At 44.2% G+C, this 18,315-nt stretch overlaps 1 protein-coding gene across 2 annotated transcripts in view; it reads left to right on the plus strand.

The window, feature by feature from the left end:
- RPN2 (ribophorin II) overlaps nt 1-13,419 on the plus strand; it is a 73,549-nt gene extending 60,130 nt beyond the window's left edge. Inside the window, exons 11-17 of one of the 2 annotated variants that reach the window (XM_010591666.3) lie at nt 1,506-1,620; nt 3,980-4,174; nt 5,381-5,467; nt 7,442-7,537; nt 8,878-8,953; nt 10,561-10,690; nt 12,246-13,418. In XM_010591666.3, coding sequence (XP_010589968.2) covers nt 1,506-1,620; nt 3,980-4,174; nt 5,381-5,467; nt 7,442-7,537; nt 8,878-8,953; nt 10,561-10,690; nt 12,246-12,297 — 751 coding nt within the window. In that variant the 3' untranslated portion in view covers nt 12,298-13,418. Of the gene's footprint in view, nt 1-1,505; nt 1,621-3,979; nt 4,175-5,380; nt 5,468-7,441; nt 7,538-8,877; nt 8,954-10,560; nt 10,691-12,245 lie in introns of both variants that reach the window. The other variant, XM_064276061.1, reaches the window with a different exon arrangement.
- Nucleotides 13,420-18,315: the final 4,896 nt, after the last annotated feature.

The raw sequence follows: 18,315 nt of genomic DNA on the forward strand, positions 1-18,315 counted from the left end.
CGGATCCTTATTTTGGGGCAAGAGCATCAGGATCTCTGGGTATAGTTCAGACTCCAGTTTTACTTAACTGGGGTGGCCATAGATGCCATTTTTAAGACAGGAGATTGTAACCAGAGTCTGGAAGCCAGTCACTCCTTTTAAGTCATATAGCACTGGTCTTTCTGCCTCTGGCTTGGCTGTTTTAATAGTGACGTTGGAAATGAGAGCACTGTTTGAGACTCAGTTGAAATGTCTTTGAGAGTGCTTTGTGACATTTAATACTTTATATAAATGAATAGTTGGCGTTATTCATAAGTAAATGTATAGCCAAATGTGAGCCTTATAACCATTAGGCTAGTTTTATTCTCTGGCCTTCTTAATCTAAAATCCTAGGAAATAGCTGTGAAAAGAGCAGTTTTCCTCATTGAGTCTCCCTTTTTTCGTTTTTAATTTCCCCAACTTTTTTTTTGTTGTTGTTTGTTTAACAATATTTTATTGTGTTTTCAGTGAAGGTTTACAGAGCAGTTTAGGTTCCCATTCAACAATTTCTGTACAGGTCATTCAGTGACATTGGTTATATTCTTTACAATATGTGAACATTCTCAGTATTTCCATTCCGCTTGTTCTATTTCCATTTATCTAGTTTCCCTGCCCCCTTACATTCTCATCTTTGTTTTAAAGTAATTGTTGACTGTTTGGTCTCAAATAAATGATTTTATTAAAGGAGCCTAATACATACAGGTGATATTCTTTATTTTGTGAGCCAATCTGTTATTTAGCTAAAAGGTGACCTCAGGGGCTAGTTTCTATTCAAGATTTAAAGAGCATCTCAGAGCATTAGTGTCAGGGAGTCCTCTAGTCTCAACAGGTCCAGTAAGTCTGGGTTTTTTTTGGTTTTTTTAGGAATTTGAGGTTTTGTTCCAAATTTTTCTCACATTCTATCAGGGTTCATCTGTGAGTCTGCCTTTTGCAAAAAGATCACTTTTTAAAACTCAGTTTCAGATAGGAAACTAAATTGAAACGGTATCCAGGAGAAAAATATAGTACAAAAAAAGAAAAAGCTAGAAGTGCCCTTCTTTCTTTTGCATCTCCAGTCCCCCAGCCCCGCAGTCTCTGGCCTTGCTCACATGTGCAGCTAACGTCGATCTTGTGATTATCGTCTGTGTGATTCTGCCTGCGCAGCTCTCCAGGCCGCCTCTATGCCTGCAGTGAGCCTCTTGCGCTCCACTGCTGCCTGACTTGGTTGAGTTGAGATCCTTAGGCCCTTGAAGTGAAAGGCTGGAGGCACAAGCATCTATGTGTAGCGTTTCCCCAGACCCTGATGGAAGGTCATTCTGTGCTGTTCACAGTCCTGGCTGTATCAGCTCAGTTTGCCCCTAGGCCCCAGATAGTTCTCCACATCTGTCTGTCTACAACAGAAGTGTTACAATGGGAAAGGGAGGATCAGGCAGTGAACAGTGTATTCTTTGCCTCTTGGCAGAGATATGCAGGCCCTTTCTAAAGACTTAACTTCCTGTCTCTTTCAGGGTGACCTACCCAGCTAAAGCCAAGGGCACATTCATTGCAGACAGCCACCAGAACTTCGCCTTGTTCTTCCAGCTGGTAGATGTGAACACTGGTGCTGAACTCACTCCTCACCAGGTTAGGAAAAGGCTCAGGTATTTCTCTTGGCCTGAAGTGTTAATGTACACTAGAGCTAATGGTACAGTATGTTAACAGTGACTGGGGAGGTTCCAGATGCCTGCCTTCAGATCTTCACTCGGAGCCGCGACAGTTCATCAGGCTCAACTGTGTTGGGCTTTTCCCACATCACACTGCTTCTCTGGTACTGGTTGTAACCCCGAACCTGGAATACACTCGTCTTTTTAAAAGATTAGCTGGTGTTGAGAAGATGTATGTCAAGCAGATTAACCCTTAATCGAGGCTTTTTTCTTTCTTATAAAAAATTTCAAAATAACTTTGATGGAAGAAAAACCTAGACAGTGAACCCAAAGCATTTTTTTGTTCTGGCCAAAGCAGAATTTTTATTTGTGGGAATCTGTGGAATAGCACTTCTAAACTTGTTCCTGCTTTATATTATGAAAGCAATAGGCTTCATTTTTTCCCCCATAAAAAATAATCAAAATTATTATTTCAGAGAGATTTCAAACCATACCATTTCCAGACAAGCAGCTCTGCTGTCTTCCCCCCTCACCCTCCACCCACTGCCGCTGTCATCCCCCTTGATTGAGAGCCCTGCCCTGTGCACAGTTAAGTGTTGTGGAAAGGGAAATCCAAATACTTTGCGTGTCCAAAGATAGGAAAGAATGTCAGACCAGAATGGGCTTGGTTTAAGTGCTTTGTACTTTACCAAGAACCAGCCAACTTGTGTCCATCCCAAGTGGCAGCTTCAGAAGCCAGTGTGTTTATTTGGAAACCTTTTTGCTTCTGTTCCTAGTGGCTGCAGCTGCTGCACTTGTCCCCAGGCCCCAGAGTTTCTGCGCCACGACCACTGTCCCCACACTGCTCTGCTCTGCTCTCCCCTCCACCCCCAAACTCCAGAGAGCTTGGTCAGGGCACTTAGCCATGGGTGACTAACCTTTAAGTACTTCAGCCTCTTAGCATTTCTCAACTTTTTCCCAGAGTGACATTCACCAACCAAAATAGCACTGGAGAAGAGAGAATATGAAGAGAAAAAATTAACAAGACTAAGTCAGTGAGATTGGGGTTAGGGCAGGGAGAATAAGAGAAGGGAAATACGTGAGGAAATATAACTTTAACTGAATATTTGTCTCATCCAAGATTCTGGTTTGGAAACCAACCTCTGTGGCTTTTTCTACCTCTCAGGTAGAGGTGACATTTTGAGATGATAGTGGCTGCTACCTGCACTTGACTGAAATAGGAGGAAGACCAGGTATCTGGGCTCCTAAATTCCATTCTTGGCCAAGACTGTATAATTGCTATAGCCAGGATGCTTCTCACCTCTGGGCCCCATCCCTAAATGCTTTGATGGTTGTTCTTTGTTGCCCAGGTGTAGAGCAACAAATGAGATTTGCATTTTCTCTGTGGCTCCAGCACTAGCTGTGTGGCCATAATGACTGATTCAGTATTTTTGCCTTATGATCTGTGAAATGAGACCGACCAAGGCTGCCTGCCTGTTGAATTCTGTTATCTTGAAACACGTGGAAGAAAAGCTCTGCGTGGATATTGAGTTTTGCTGCAGTTCTAAATGTGCAGAAAACTTAATTTCTTGTGCCATAGGGGAGGATAAGATGATTAGACTCATACCATCATACTGATAACAGTATTAGCTGTTTGTTGACTAGTATGTACCAGGCCCCACACTAAATGCTTTGCATATGTTAACTGTGAATCTTCACACAGTCACTCCACATGTAGAAGTTAGTCCTTCTGTCTTACAGATGAAGAATCAAGGCTCAAAGAGGTGAAATAACTTGCTCAGCTACTAAGTAGTGGAACTAAATCCATCTGTCTTCAGAGCCTGGTCCCTCTTCATGACACCGGGCTGCCCAGCTTGATTAGAACTCTCCCTTGCTGTCGGTACTTAAGCCTCCTCTACTAAAGCTTTAGCTGGAGGCACCAGGAAATTGAAAATGGGCCTTTTACAGTTCCACCTCATTTCCCTTTTTTTTACCCTCTGGTGAAGAAGTTAACTGGGCCACAAAGTGGCCAAAGGCTGGCAGGAAGAAGAAATTGCAGCAATGGCAAAGGGCTCAAATCATCCACAAACTGGGCCTTTTCAGCCTCCAAGTAGTGGAGAATTGGTTGGACCTCTAAGTTAAATTTCTTGCTTTCTACCAGCAAAAAGTTCTCTCTGATCTCTGAGTTAGGAACCAGGGTAGGATGGCTGCTTCTCCCACTCTTTCAGGCAGGTCTGGCAGATCCCAGAGCTCTCACAGTAACAAGAGAGCCAGTGGCCTGCTGCCTTGTTGATGGGTTGATGGGCCGCAGTGAGTTTTGGAGTTAATAGATGAAAGGTTTGTATCATTGTTCCATCTAGACCTTCGTCCGACTTCACAACCAGAAGACTGGACAGGAAGTAGTGTTTGTTGCTGAGCCAGACAGCAAGAATGTATACAAGTTTGAACTGGATACCTCTGAAAGAAAGACTGAATTTGATTCTGCCTCTGGCACTTACACCCTCTACTTAATCATTGGAGATGCCACTTTGAAGAATCCAATCCTTTGGAATGTGGTATGTGCCTAAATGTACCCTGACCGAGTCCTGGCTACTCCATAATTAGACAGATGCTCTTTTCAGGGGTATGGGGCTCTTCACCCTAGCCTGGCCTGTGCTACTCACTGGGCAGTAAATGAGCATTATGGGTTGAGAGTCTGTGTGCTGTCTCCATTAATAATCTTAGGGCCGTGTACATGGCCTGTACACAGCAGGTGCTTAATAAATATTGAGTGAATGAATGAAGTATAAATTTGTCCTTTCGTAGGTTCTAGGGATCTGTGAATTTCTACAAAAGTTGTACTGGAAGGAGATTTTCATATTACAGCAAGGCAGTACGGGGGATAATATAAAAGTTAAGGCCCTGGCCTATGTGATATGGTACAGCCTCATGGGAGGGGTAAGATTTGAAATGTGATAATTCAGAATGGTGTGGGGTAATAATTGTAGGCTGTGCGAAATGCTAGTAAACTAATGGCCAGTGTGTATATAGCATCTTACAGTTCATGTAGAACTTTTCACCTGCATGTCTTACTTTTGTTTGGTGTGATGAGAGAAAACTTCTTGAAAGACATGCATTTTGGTTAGGAGTGGAAAAATTGCGAGCATTTATCAGAATAGTGTTATCACTAAGGGGATGGCCTGCAGAAAAGCTTAAGGCACTTTCAGTGAGGACTGAGTGGTTCCCTTTTGCTCAGGAATCCTGTAGGCGGTGATGATAGAAAGGTAGCGGAGGCGAAATTTCAGGCCTTGATGGCGGCTGGCTCTCTTTGCGAGACAAAGGGCCAGCTGCATTTTCTTGTGTTGTAATCAAGGCTCCTTTTCTTCTCCTGGACATTGGGCTGCTTTTTGTACATGAGCGCATTTTCATTTCCTTTTCTTGTGTGACTAAATCACACTTCCCGGGGATACTAAGCAATTTCTGATTGCAACTATAATGGCCTGGGTACCAGCTGAGATTTTTGTATTAAGCAGCTCTATGGGGCTCACCATACCAGTAGAAAATTGGAACCCTTGCTCTTAAAAGCATTTTCAACAAATACTTATTTTGTTCTTGAAATTTTTACTGCCTCCATTTTTCGACTAATGGATCAGGAAGTGATTGGACTGCTTGGAGTTATTTTCAGTTATGGTCTTAGGTGTGAGTCAGGCAAGACTCTCCTGCTGATGAATGTCACCCCCTTTCTCTGCCTTGTGCCTTTAAACACCACTCTTCTTTTTAAGGCCGATGTGGTCATCAAGTTCCCTGAAGAAGATGCTCCATCAACTGTCCTGTCCAAGAACCTCTTCACTCCCAAACAGGAAATTCAGGTATGTCCTAAAGGGTTTATTCACCAAACACTGAGGAGCACAATGGAATGGGCACAACGTGAGAGAGCAGCAAGCCCCTGGACTCTCACTCTGGTTCCTTCTTTAACTATTATGTTTGTATGATGCCTTATTGTTTGGTTCTCACTACCTATGATTCAGGCAGGGCAAATGTCAGCTCCATCCTAGAGTCAGAAAGGCAGGCGCAAAGAACCCAGTGACCAGCTCCCAGAAAGCAGATAGTTGGAGACAAAATCAGAACCGGAGTCTGTTTTCCCTGACATCTAGTCCCCTGGGCCCTTTTGTAGCCCTAGTGTCACTACATGACAGCTGCAGGTACAGATGCTTAGCTTCCATCCTCTCTGCTCCCGTGTAAATCAGGGCTGATGGGGCCTACAGGTGGGAAGACTCAACTGGGAGAGTGGGCTTCACTCCCTTAGAAAAGTCCTTCATCTTTCCTGGGGCTTGCCTTCCTTGGACATGAAAATGAGGGATCCCTGCCCAGCCCACAGGGCTGTTGTGAGGATCAAAATAGATAACTGATAAGGAAGGAAAGGCTTTGAAAAGTTTCTAAAGCACTTTACAAAGTGAACACAATAATTGTTCAACAATTGGCACTGGTTAAGGAAACCAAGGTATATATATACTCAGTAGAATATTTTGTAACTCTTAGAAATGATCATACTGCAGCAATGGGGAACCTCTATATGAATCGCTGTTTTAGCGATAAAAGCAGGCTACTCACTCTAATGTCATTGTAAAAAAGAACAAGGGCCAAAAGGGTAGAGTAGTAGGATTCTTTAAAATCAGTTGAATGGTAGAAGGTTAGCTGTAATGATTGTGAGTGCCACCTGATTTGTGGGTTGGGACAGTGGCAGCAACTGTCACAGTGTTAGAAATCCCTGAATGGCAGTGGCAGCAAGGAAGAGCTGAGGTGAAGATGTGGGCATAGGAGCCTTGAGTGGGACTGCCTCATCATGGAGCTGGATTGACTGGGCATTGGCATGCAGGGAGGACAGCTACAGGTTTATATGCTGCAAGAAAATCTTTTTTTAAAAAAAAAGTTCAATTTGTGTAAGTGTATTACAGCTTACAAAGCATAGTCAAATGTCCTGTTTCATTTGGTCCTTAGCATATCCTTGCAACCAGGTAGAGTGGTCTTTCTCCTCCTTTCCCCCCAATTTCCCAGCCAGAAACTGAGGCAAAGAGTGGTAAAGCTACGTGCCTGTGGTCACAGCAATACATATCAGTTTGGGCCTGAATGGCACTCCTTCTGCTAGGTCACACTATCTAGATGAGCTTCCCAAAGGTCTTCAGGCAGAATTACTTAGGAGGGAAAAAAACAAATAAAAAAAGGAAATATCAGAGGGATGCTTGCTCATTGATGAAATTTACCCAACCTTCTGGTTCAGCTCTGGAAATCAGGCAGGATGAGGGAGGGAGAAAGTTTTTCTTAGGGCTTCCTTAAAGTCATGGGCTGGGGGAGGGAGGGCACAGTGAGGGTTGGAACCATCCATAGTATAGCTCTGCTAAATTTTTAAAAGAGGAGGTATTACCAGTTAGCTAACTTACATGGGGCAACAACATATGACTGAATCCAGAAGCTTTATGGATTCTGGAGGTCTGCCTGGGGAATATCACGCCAGTCATCCATATACCTGGGCACCGTCTTTGTTACCAGCTAGATACCTCTTGATAGGTTGTGTTCTCCAACCTCTAGATGGCAATGAGTCTTGAGGAAAAAGGATTGGCCACCTAGCGAGCCAGGACTGATGTAGTGTCTTTGGAATGGAGACCTCTGGGATCAGAAGAGGCAAAAAGCCACGTGACTGGCCACTTGTTGCCAGGAGATTTGAGCCTCTGGGAGGTCTTTCCTTTTCATGACTGTCATTGACGTTTTCCATTCCCAGTGTACGTGGCATTCCCTGCTGGGAAGGGCACATTCTTAAGTATTCTTGGTGTGTCTTCTTGTGGCAGCACCTGTTCCGTGAGCCTGAGAAGAGGCCCCCCACAGTGGTGTCCAATACATTCACCGCCCTGATCCTCTCGCCCTTGCTCCTGCTCTTTGCTTTGGTGAGTAGCTCTAATTAGCATGGGCAGCTTGTGTCTAGTGCCAGACTCGGCAGATGTGGCCGTTCCAAAGGAGGCTTTGTGCTTCGGCCTCAGCACAGCTCCAGAGGGGTCCAGCAGCTGTGACCTGAACTGATGGTCAAAAAATCTTAGGGTAACCGAAATTCCCCGCTAGAAGGGAGTAGCCAAGTAGACTGAGCCATTAACAAGGAACATGAGAAAGAACCTAACAGCTACTAAAAATGATAGAAGTGTATGGACTATGATGCTCTATAGAAGTGTACAGATGAGGTCAGGTGTGAAGAAAGCAAGGCCCAATGCTGATTTTGATATAAAAATATAGTATAGAGGCTGTGCGTTGTAGTACTGTTTGGAACAGAAAACTGGAGACAGCCTAAAAGTCTTAATGAAAGTAAGTGTTAAATAAATTATGGTCTATCCATACAATGGAATAATTCACAGCTTTTTAAAAGAATGGATAGATCTAGGCTGATATGAAAAGATTGTGAAGATTTATTATTGTGTGAACAAGGCAAGGGTCAGAATAGTATGTTTAATATGATCCTCTTTGTGTAAAAACTTTAAAAAGGGAGATGGCCTTGTAGGAGAGTGTGGAGGTAGGAAACTTACCCTTTATACCTTTCTGTACTGGTTGATTTTTTTTTTTAGCCAGTTGATTCCCCCCCCCCAGTTAAAATTATAAACATAGATGCATATCCTCAAAGTTCAGAGAATTTTCAGAAGTATATGGAAAACTCATTAGATCTTACTTTTGGAAAAGTTTCTGTGTTTCTAATTAATTCATTGATTTTAATAAAAAGAATTATTGGTCAGTCTAAATCTAGACAGCATACCACAAGGTTTCAGAAATCAGACCGGGGGCACCTGCTCTAATTTTTGAGTGATCAGAATTTTAAAAGGCATGGAACCCACAGTGAATGCATGCAGCCTACCACTTGCCAATGGCTTTGTCTTACCACACTTAGAGAAATTAGAGGGCATGTTAGTTACTTCATCGTAAATGCAGTTTCTGACCTTCCATTTTCATGGTTTCACCTGTTTTAAAATACAAGGGTTTGCTGTCATTAAAAATGACGTTCAGGTTTGAGTTATCCAAGAACATTTGAGAGCAGGTGCTGGGTGCCTTTCTAAAAAAAAAGAGAGAGAGAACAACTTTTCCTGAAGACTCATTATAGGGTAGTTGTCACTTGGAAAAGTTCCCTGTCCTTCCAGTCTGTACCAAGTTTTAAGCCCTTAAGGCTGCTCATTGGATTAGCATTGGCATGCATGTGCCACCTCTCAAGTTCTAATGTCTTTTTAATTTATCTCTCTTCATCGTCCAGTGGATCCGGATTGGTGCCAATGTCTCCAACTTCACTTTTGCTCCCAGCACGATTATCTTTCACCTGGGACATGCTGGTAAGCGCCCCAGGCTGCTAATTCCATTTAACCTCCTCTGACATTTAGCCTGCACCTGCAAAAGCCCTGTTAAGTAGACCCCCACAACCTATTAACTATAATGACTTAATAGCATAACATCTCCCTCTTCCTCCTGGCCTTTTAGGACAGTTAATACTATGATAAACCTGTTTGGTCCATCAGCTTAGAACAGCTGTCATTACATTGGGCCTCAATGTACTTGGCTGCTTTTGGCAAGCCATTTACCCTCATTTAATAGCCCTGTTCATTTCCAGAGATTACTCACTTATTGTGTCTTTACATTGAGCCATCTTCCCAGATGAAGAGGATTAATGCAGTTTCCAAAGGTTACCTTGCCCCACCATATCGATCTTCACATTTACTGGTGGCTGTGTCTGGACAGTAATAGAAAACAGTCCCTTCCACAGCCAGACACGCTGTCTTGCACTGTTCTCTTGAGAACTTAGGACCTGAATGTAATGAGACAGTAAATTCACAGATCGGTTAAGCATTTCAGAGGCTTTCGATACTATTGAATCAGTAGTGCCTTGCATTCTCCTGAGACTTCAACATCCTTTTTTAATTTCTTTACCTCTTTCGGAAGTAATCATCTGTTGTGTCCCTACCATGTGAATTCTGTCAGGGTCCACAGATGAACCCCTTGAAATTGTAGGCAAATGTATGTCTATGTATTTTTTTCTGGGGAAAGAGAGTTGATAACTTTAATCACATCCTCACAGTGTCCAGGACCTCAAAGATGGTTAAGAACCCCTGCTGTAGTTCATCAGTCAGCCTTCTGGGCAGAACTGACAGGATGACCTTTCTCTCCAACCCAGTTACTGGATTTGAGTGATAGCCCGTCTGGGTCAGGCTGGGAACAAAACCTGCATATCAATTTGTTTAGAGCCATGACTTTTCTTTCCACAGTATTTTTTGTATGCATTTCCTTATTTGATTCTCATCACAACCCTGAGAGGGGGTGACTGAGGCAGGAATTATGGTCCATGTTTTCAGGTGAGAGAATTTAGGCTCAGAGAAATCAAGTGACTCTTCAGGGCAGAGCCTGGACCGTAACTGAGAACTCTCGATGCCCATTCTGAGTCCTTTTCACTAACCCTCCATCCTCAGTTCTCCTAGCTGCCTTCTGAGTCTCGGTGGCAAATTATCCTTTTAAATTTTTTTAACAAGAAGAAAATGATTCATTTATTTATATCCTGCCTCCTTTCATTAAGAATTTGAAAAGTAAAAAGAATTCCGAATGTAGCAGCACAGTAAAGTGGTGTTTTTTGTTTTTTTTTTTATAAATTAAACCAAAACAGAACCTACGTTAACTTGAAGCACGGAAATAGATGAGAACAGGAATGTGGGAAGAGATAGTTAACGTAGCTGAGGTCTGGTTTCTACCTCTGGGTTTCCTGGTCGGCAAGGCTGAGAGGCAAGCATGTTGAGTTACCTACTTCCTGGCATCAGACAAAGGAAATAAAACAAGCTGGCCTAGAAATACAGACCTTTTTGTGATCTAGCAGCTATTGCTCCCAACTCTCCTGTACCCCCAACGGGTTGTCACTGTTCCATTTAACTGATTTTCACAACACCTCTTCCTGTAGCCATGCTGGGGCTTATGTACGTCTACTGGACTCAGCTCAACATGTTCCAGACACTGAAGTACCTGGCCGCTTTGGGCAGTGTGACATTTCTGGCTGGCAACCGGATGCTGGCCCAGCAGGCCATCAAGAGGTAAGAGTGGGGATGGGCCAGGGGCCCGGAGTGGGGTGAGAAGTGTGTGTGTCAGCTCTGCTCACCCAGCTCTTTGAACAAGGGTATGTGGCAAAGTGATTCATATCCTTAGGGGCAAGTCAGCACCTTAATCTAGCCCAATACTGAAGCCATACACACTTTTAAGTCAGAAAATGGCCTTGGTGATGAGCTTTAAATGTCTTAAAGCCACAGTAATTTATGTCCATACACATTAGAATGAGGAAGGAAAATAATGCTTTATGAAGATTAAAATGGATGAGAACGTGTGGCAGCTAATTAGCTGGCTGTGTAAGCATTCTCTTCTTCGCTACCACAGAGGATGCTCCCCTGCCCTCCTCCCAGGGCCCTCAGAGTTACTCCTCCATAACCCCTAAAAAAGGCTGCCAAAACTTTTCCTCCTCCTAAGCGTGAGGTCAGTGCTCTTCTCCTCAAAAGCTGCTGCAGGTTTTGCATAGAGGCCCCCAGCAGGGTGCACCTGCTGTGTAGCCCTTACCACTTCCCTGAGAACCAGACAGCCTCAGGTTCACACAAACGGTTAGACCACAATGTGATGGCAGCTTGCTGGCAGCTTGACTTTCAAAATGGAATTCAAGGCAAATGTAAATGTCACATAGGTGTTTCTCATTGACCTGACTTTATTAGAACTTGGGCGATTTCAGCTACGCAAAGGCCAATAAGAAAAGGTCATGATTGCTTTCGCCTTTGGAAGTAAACATTTCCAGACGTGCTCTGCTTTCTTTTCACCAAGACTTTCCTGGAAGAGTGTAACCCAGTAGTGTGCCATGGCTGCAAATTAAGCTGGTCAGATCAGAGAGAGGCTTTCTCAGAGACTGTTGTGGGTGGGAGAGTCAAACGTCTTGCCTCTGCCTGAGTCTCCACTGTGAGCTCTCTGAGTGCCTCACCGTGGAGATCCGGCACAGACGTGCCCCTGGGCTGCCCTGTTTCCTCTGTGTCCCACCAGAGCTTCCCTTAGCACCAGCAGTGGCAGCTTGGTTAGTTGTTCTACCCCTCCAGCAGCCTTTACTTGGCTATACATTGCACCTGAGGAGCCAGGACTCAGTTGTTTTCCCAAAGCAGAGCTTTATCCCCTTGCAGCAGCCAGTCTGGGCTCCAGGGAGCAAAAAGGCTGTGCCCTGCTGTACGTTTTTTTTTTCCTAGAACACAGATGCCCACACAAGACAGACAAAATCAAGAGGCAATAGGCATGAAAGACATTTGATTTAGAGCCTGCTTAGCAGGAGTTCCTAGTCTGGGATCCTAAAACTGTGTGCATTTTCTGGGAAAAGGGACAGTGGTTTTCAAAAGAATCAGGACTACCCCTTCTTACCTGCCTGACACCCATACACACATCCCACACAAAAAGTTAAAGACCTGGCTTCTTTTGCTGTCTTTATAAGTCCTTGAACTAACTCTGCCACTGGGAAAGTCACTGACCCTAACGGAAGCTCTGGTTGGGTGTTTGCCATTTCTTTCCTTGGCTTATTTCTCCTCTCACTGTCCTTTCTTGATTCTCAAACCCTCTTTCCTTTGGCAGGATCGCTGCAGAGCAGAGCAGTAGATTGGCAAAATATAGGACACTACGGTAACGATGAAGGGCGAACTCGTGTCAGAAGCAGGGTCCCTTGCCCATGGTGCCCACCTCCTGCATGTCAGTTGTTCTATCTGGTTTTCAGCCCACTCGTTCTTTCCCAGCCCTCCCTAAGCCAAAGCTGAATTCTGAGGCCATTTTCTAGCTTACTGGACTGGGGCAAAAGCCTCCTGTATTAGTCTAGCCATTGGGGTAGCTTTGCAGCAGAGCAACCTTGGCCTGGCTTTGACTGTGTAAGACTTCATCCTCGCTTGGATCTCATGGGGTACTTATTTAGAGACGCTAGTCCCTCCTCTGTATACTTAGAGGAGAGGAGAGTTGAGGATAAGACTGGGCAAACCTTGGGCTTCTTAAAAGGGGAACCCCATTCAAAACATCTAAATTCATTAAATGATGGTCCCGTGGCAAATCCTGGCACACCTTATCACTGTTTCTAGGCCTTTTTGTAGCACCTACCTTTAGTTGGGCCAAACAGTGTGGTTTGGTGAAACTAAATTGTGATGGCCACAGATCAAAGCTGCATCAGAATCCAGTTTTATAGCACTCAGGGTGTGGTGTAAGGCTGCTCCCCCTGTGACTAAAATACCAAGTTAAACATCGCCTGTTCTCCTTCCAGATACTAGCCCTAGGATGGGAATGGAAGTGGAGGCAAAGTGAAGTGGGGGGTGGGAGGAGAGCAAGGGAGCTTGATGCTTCATTGCTCAGCTCTTCTAGACCAGGGGTTGGCAGACTTTTCCTATAAAGAGCCAGATAGTATTTTAGGCTTTGTGGGCCATATAATCTCATCTCTGCCACTGTAATGTGAAAGCAGCCATAGACAATATGTAAACAAATGAGCATGGCTGTGTTCCAATAAAACTTTGTTTACAAAAACAGCAGGTGGGCTGGATTTGGCTCCAGGCTGGCCTATGCTGACCCACGCACTAGACCAACAAAGGGGAGGGAGATAGTTGGGTTTTAAGTAATGTCTCCTCTTGTTCCTTGCCTTGGAGATGGCTTTCCCTGACAAAGCAACAAAGCCAGCTAGTTTTTCATCCTCTGAAAATTAGAGAGGTCAACAAGTGCATAGAACGTGGAGCTTTTTTACTGATGTATGAGCAGAAGCTGAAACACCTAGCCCTCAACGCAGAAAGGAATTACATTTTTTTTTTTTCAGGTTTAATTGAGGTATAGTTTATATGGAAACCCTGGTGGTGTAGTGGTTAAGTGCTACAGCTGCTAACCAAGAGGTTGGCAGTTAGAATCCGCCAGGCACTCCTTGGAAACTCTATCGGGTCGTTCTCTGTCCTATAGGGTCGCTGTGAGTCAGAATCGACTTGAAGGCAGTGGGAGTGGGATAGTTTATAGAGAGTAAAACCCTTTTGAACCATTGCCGCCAAGTTGATTCCAACTTACAGCAACCCTATGGGACATAGTAGAACTGCCCCATGGCGTTTCCAAGGAGCAGCTGGTGGATTCAAACTGCTGACCTTTTGGTTAGCAGTCTACCCCTTAACCATTGCTCCATCTGGGTCGCTATGAGTCAGAATCTACTCTATGGCAGTGGGTTTGGTTTGGTTTTAAAACCCTTTTTGATGTATGATTGTGTGAATTGTAACAAACTTACGCAGTTGTGTAACCACCACCTCAATCAAGATGTAGGCTATTCACACTCCAGAAAGTTGCCCTGTGTCCTTTGTGGTTAGTCCTTTCACCCCACCCCCACTCCCTGGCAATACCCATCTGGTTTGTCTTAATTTATGGTTGCTCTGTCTGAGATTTGCTTTCAGAGCTTGTCGGCTCTATTGTCCTTTCTGCTAAATGCTGAGTTTTTAATTTTGTAAAACGATTGATTGATTTTTTTTTTCTGGATTTTTAAATAGCTCATTCCCACCCTGCCATCCCCGAGAGGAAAGTCATTTGATCTTTTGGACCTTCGCCGCTTTCTGCAGTTGGAACCTAATACCTTAGAGAAATATCCCTGGTAGTGAAGCAGTCTTGATCTGAGGAAGGACGTTGTTTTGAGCAGGCAAAACATAAGGCATAACTCCTTAGCCAAGATAGCAGCTCCTGGGCCAATAGCCTTCAGCTATTCTTATTCTATACTCATGCTGTACTTTCCAAATGAACGTTTCTGATGACACACATTTTAGCGTACTGAGGAACCTCTGGACATTGGAGGGGAGCTAGGGGCAATCGCTTTGCCCTCAGGATTAGTTCCGTGCCTGTGCATGCCCCTTGGAACTGTTTTGTTAATTGGTTTGGAGCCACCTCCCATTCTGCAGAACTTCACCATCATCACGTTAGTCATCACCACTGAACGTAGCTGTCTACTAACGGATGGCCTGGGTGTCAAAGCCCCTGCCTGTGGTTGCCAGAGCTGACCCAATTATTACTTACTGCTTTTACCCCCCGGGTGGCAGTCTGTCTAGGTTGTCCTTTTCATTTCCTGTGTTTCTCCATCACTTCTTGGAGTCTCAGGAAAGGCAGCCTCAAGGAACAAGGGAATGAAGAAGTTGAGGGATTTTTATCCTCTCTTAAAATTTTTCTGTGAACTGAGTCCCATTTTTGAGCATCATTCTGCCTTAGGTTTAGATGCTGAGTCTGACCATTGACGAGAGCATGACCACATGGCAGGAATATGGTGCAGCTTTGTGCACTGAATGGTCAGGATGCCATTTTCCAAGCTATATAAGGGCCACAAGTTGGTTGGCAGATCTGGAGTCGAGGAGGCCGAAGATGAGCATTCTTTAAACTCTGTTCACCTGGTTGAAGTTTACACTGTCTTTTTTGGCCTTGCACGGTGAGAGGTGTGCCTGGAATTTGCTCATCTGCTTATGTTTTCACATGCCTCTTACTTAGCTATCATTAGGTTTGCTTCCTTTTTTTTTTTTTATTTAATCAGCTTTAATTATGAACTAGCTGTCTTAAATTCTTTCGTGAAATGAGATGGGGCATAAATAAATAAGAATTAATAGATAAATGATTATGCCCTGATAAATGGGATCTTATAGTGGAAGAGTGTCTTGGTCTCTCTCCTGTCACCAGTTAGGAAATGGAACAGTGAACTGAAATCGGCCGTAATTTTGTGTATGTCTCTATTTTCTTTCAGGACAGCACATTAGTTCCAGAGGAAGGAAAGAAATTCTGAAAACTGAAATGAATGTTGAGAAAAGGAGTCAAGAACAATTCACAATTTGAAAAACAAAGCTTTATTTAAAAAGAAAAAAGTTGAGATTGTGTGGTTATACTTGTCCTTCGATTTCCCTAACACAGAGCAGATACCGTGAGCCCAGATATTCGTTTCTTTGGCATGGCGCCCTGGCAAGATGCTGTGAATATTCTTAACGTACTTGGATGTTGCATTTGGAAAGTTGAAATCTGTAACCAGTTTTGGATTAAAAAAAATGATAATAAGAACAAAGACCTGATTGTGAGTTTATTCTAGTACTTTTGGCGGAGTGGTATTCTTGGGGTATTATAATATGAGGACTTAGTTGGGAAATACCATGGACAAGGTGGCCATGTATTTCCCCAGACCTCTTTATATTGCTGCTTCTGGTGTCTTTCCTAACAGGACTGAGGATTGCCTAGACCAGTCACCTTCCTTTCTTCTTCTGCAGCAGTAAGTACAAGCTGTCTGCAGGGAGCCCTGTTGGTATCTGAAGGCCTCTCTTGCTGTAGCACGTAGGACTTCTGCTCAGTGCTTTTGCCCTGAAAGTTCCGGCACCGCATACAGTGGAAAGGAAAGGGATTGTCTTCAGAGTAGGCTGACACATGAGTTATCTTAGGATTAAGACTAGGAAAGACACACATCTCAAGAATGCCCCTTTTGAAGTTTTACTGCAGGACCACCGTTACATGGAAGTTATATAGAATCATATATCCATTGCTGTCGAGTTGATTCTGACTCATAGTGACCCTACAGGGCAGCATAGAACTGTTCCACAGGGTTTCTGAGGAGCTCCTAGTAGATTCGAACTGCCATCCTTTTTGTTAGCAGCCAAACTCTTAACCACTATACCACCAGGGTTTCCGTAAAGTCATACAGAGAAGTCATAATAAATAGAATAACATGGTTAAGTGGATAGACTTTGATGTCAGGCAAACCTGCTACTTATTAGGTGAGGGACCTTGAGCAAGTGACTTCTCCAAGCCTCCTTTTTTCTTCTTTTTCAAGAGATAGAAACAGTACCCATCTCCTAGAATTAAAGGAATTAATTTGGGTGACACAAGTGGTTAAGAGCTTGGCCACTAACCAAAAGATTGGCAGTTTGAACCTACCTGGAGGCACCCTAGAAGAAAGGCCTGCTGGACATCCGTTTCCGAAAGGTCAGAGCCGTTGAAAATCCTCTGGGGCACAGCTCGTCTCAAACCCATGGGTCTCCATGAACTGGGATTGACTCGACGGCAGCTGGTTAGTGCATCTGAAGCACTTGGCTTAGTGCTTGGCGTCTTTCCTAATTGGTCCACATTTGTGAGCTTTGGCTCACTGTCTAAATCTATTAATTGAAACGATGCATTCTGTTAGCTTTTGAAATGCAGGTGATCCTAACAGTATTTTTTGAATTTGAGGACTAGGAATTATTTTTTTTTTAATCAGATTGCTTTCTAACCTAGCTGGATTTCACTACAGTGAGAAAACTGGAATTTTGATTGGAGAAAGGGAAAAGGAGATTCTGGGACTTTGGGCTAGTTCTGAGTGAAATTCTGCAGGAGAGAGGGCAATTTGGGCAATTACAGGGGTGTCTGGAAGATGGGAAAGATGTTTTGCCTTTTCTAGAGGTTCCCAACTGGTGGTCCATGGATGTATTTTATCTGTAGTGTTTTTTCCAAAAATTGAATTTGTTAACATTTAAAAATTGTGAGATTTCATATAAAAATCTGGGATTTTGGTTTTGGATTCTCTTGAAAAAGAAAATTAGATCTGACAACATTAGGCCTGATTTCCTGCAATCAGCTGGAGCTGAATCACAACTCCAGTTGCTGGGGCTTGCTCACTCCAGTTTGCCATAGCCCACCATTCAGAATCAGTTCCACTTACCGTGGTCCTGGTGTTGGTACCCACAGCCAATGTCGTTCACTGATACCTGCCTTGCTCTATAGGCATATGACTTTGGGGCCCCTTGCTTCTAATTTTAGTTTCTTATCCCACCTTGAAGGCAAAGGGTGGTGGTGGACTCCCATTGCTCTTGGGTGGCTCCTAGTGTCCCTTGTTAGGTGTGCTTAGGTCTCAACAAACCACACTGGTGGGGAAGAGGAGGAAGCCAGCAACATGAGGGATGAGAGCAGGGAAACCCACCGAACTGGGTCTTGTACAGCTTATCACCAAGACCCTTACAGTTCTGGAAGACAGACTGGTTAAGGCCCGATGGACAGTAGTGCAGAGAAGGGGTGGTAGGGCCTGAGAGTGGAAGTACACAACAGGTGCTGGGAGTCCTGGTCTCGGAAACAAAGGGCAGACAGAGACTGGAGGGAAGGAGGTCAGGAAACTGCCTCCTTGAGAAGGGGCACCAGGACTGTTCGGGGCTGGCCTGCAGTCCCAGAGGGGTGCTGGAGAATGGAGCACAGCCAACATTTGCTGTGTGCCAGACTGTGCTGTGTCTATAGCTACAACAGTGAACAGGAGAGATACAACCCCTGCCCTTGGTCAGCTTTTAACCTGGAGCGCAGAGAAAGGGAGCAGAATGATATAAATGAGAAGCAATTTTTATCTAGAGAGACTAGGAAGGCTAAGCTGAGGCCTGAAGGATACAAAGGAGCCTGCTATGCAGAGCTGGGGAAAAGCACTCTATGCAGAAAAATCAACATGCGCAAAGGCCCTGAGGCGGGCCAGAGGCTGGCATATTTGAACTGAAAGCAAGCCAGTGGACTAGGGTGTAGTTAGCAAGGAGGGGAGTATCCTGGGATGAGGCAGAAGAAGCCAGAACAAGCAGTGCTGTGGTAAAGGGAATAGGTTTTATTTTAGGACCAATGAGAAGGTACTGGCAAAGTTCAAGCAACTGGAGTTTTATGTAGGGATGTAGCAGAGGTGGAA

Source organism: Loxodonta africana, chromosome 24 (genome assembly GCF_030014295.1).
Source record: "Loxodonta africana isolate mLoxAfr1 chromosome 24, mLoxAfr1.hap2, whole genome shotgun sequence".
In the NCBI taxonomy this organism is placed as follows: domain Eukaryota; kingdom Metazoa; phylum Chordata; class Mammalia; order Proboscidea; family Elephantidae; genus Loxodonta; species Loxodonta africana.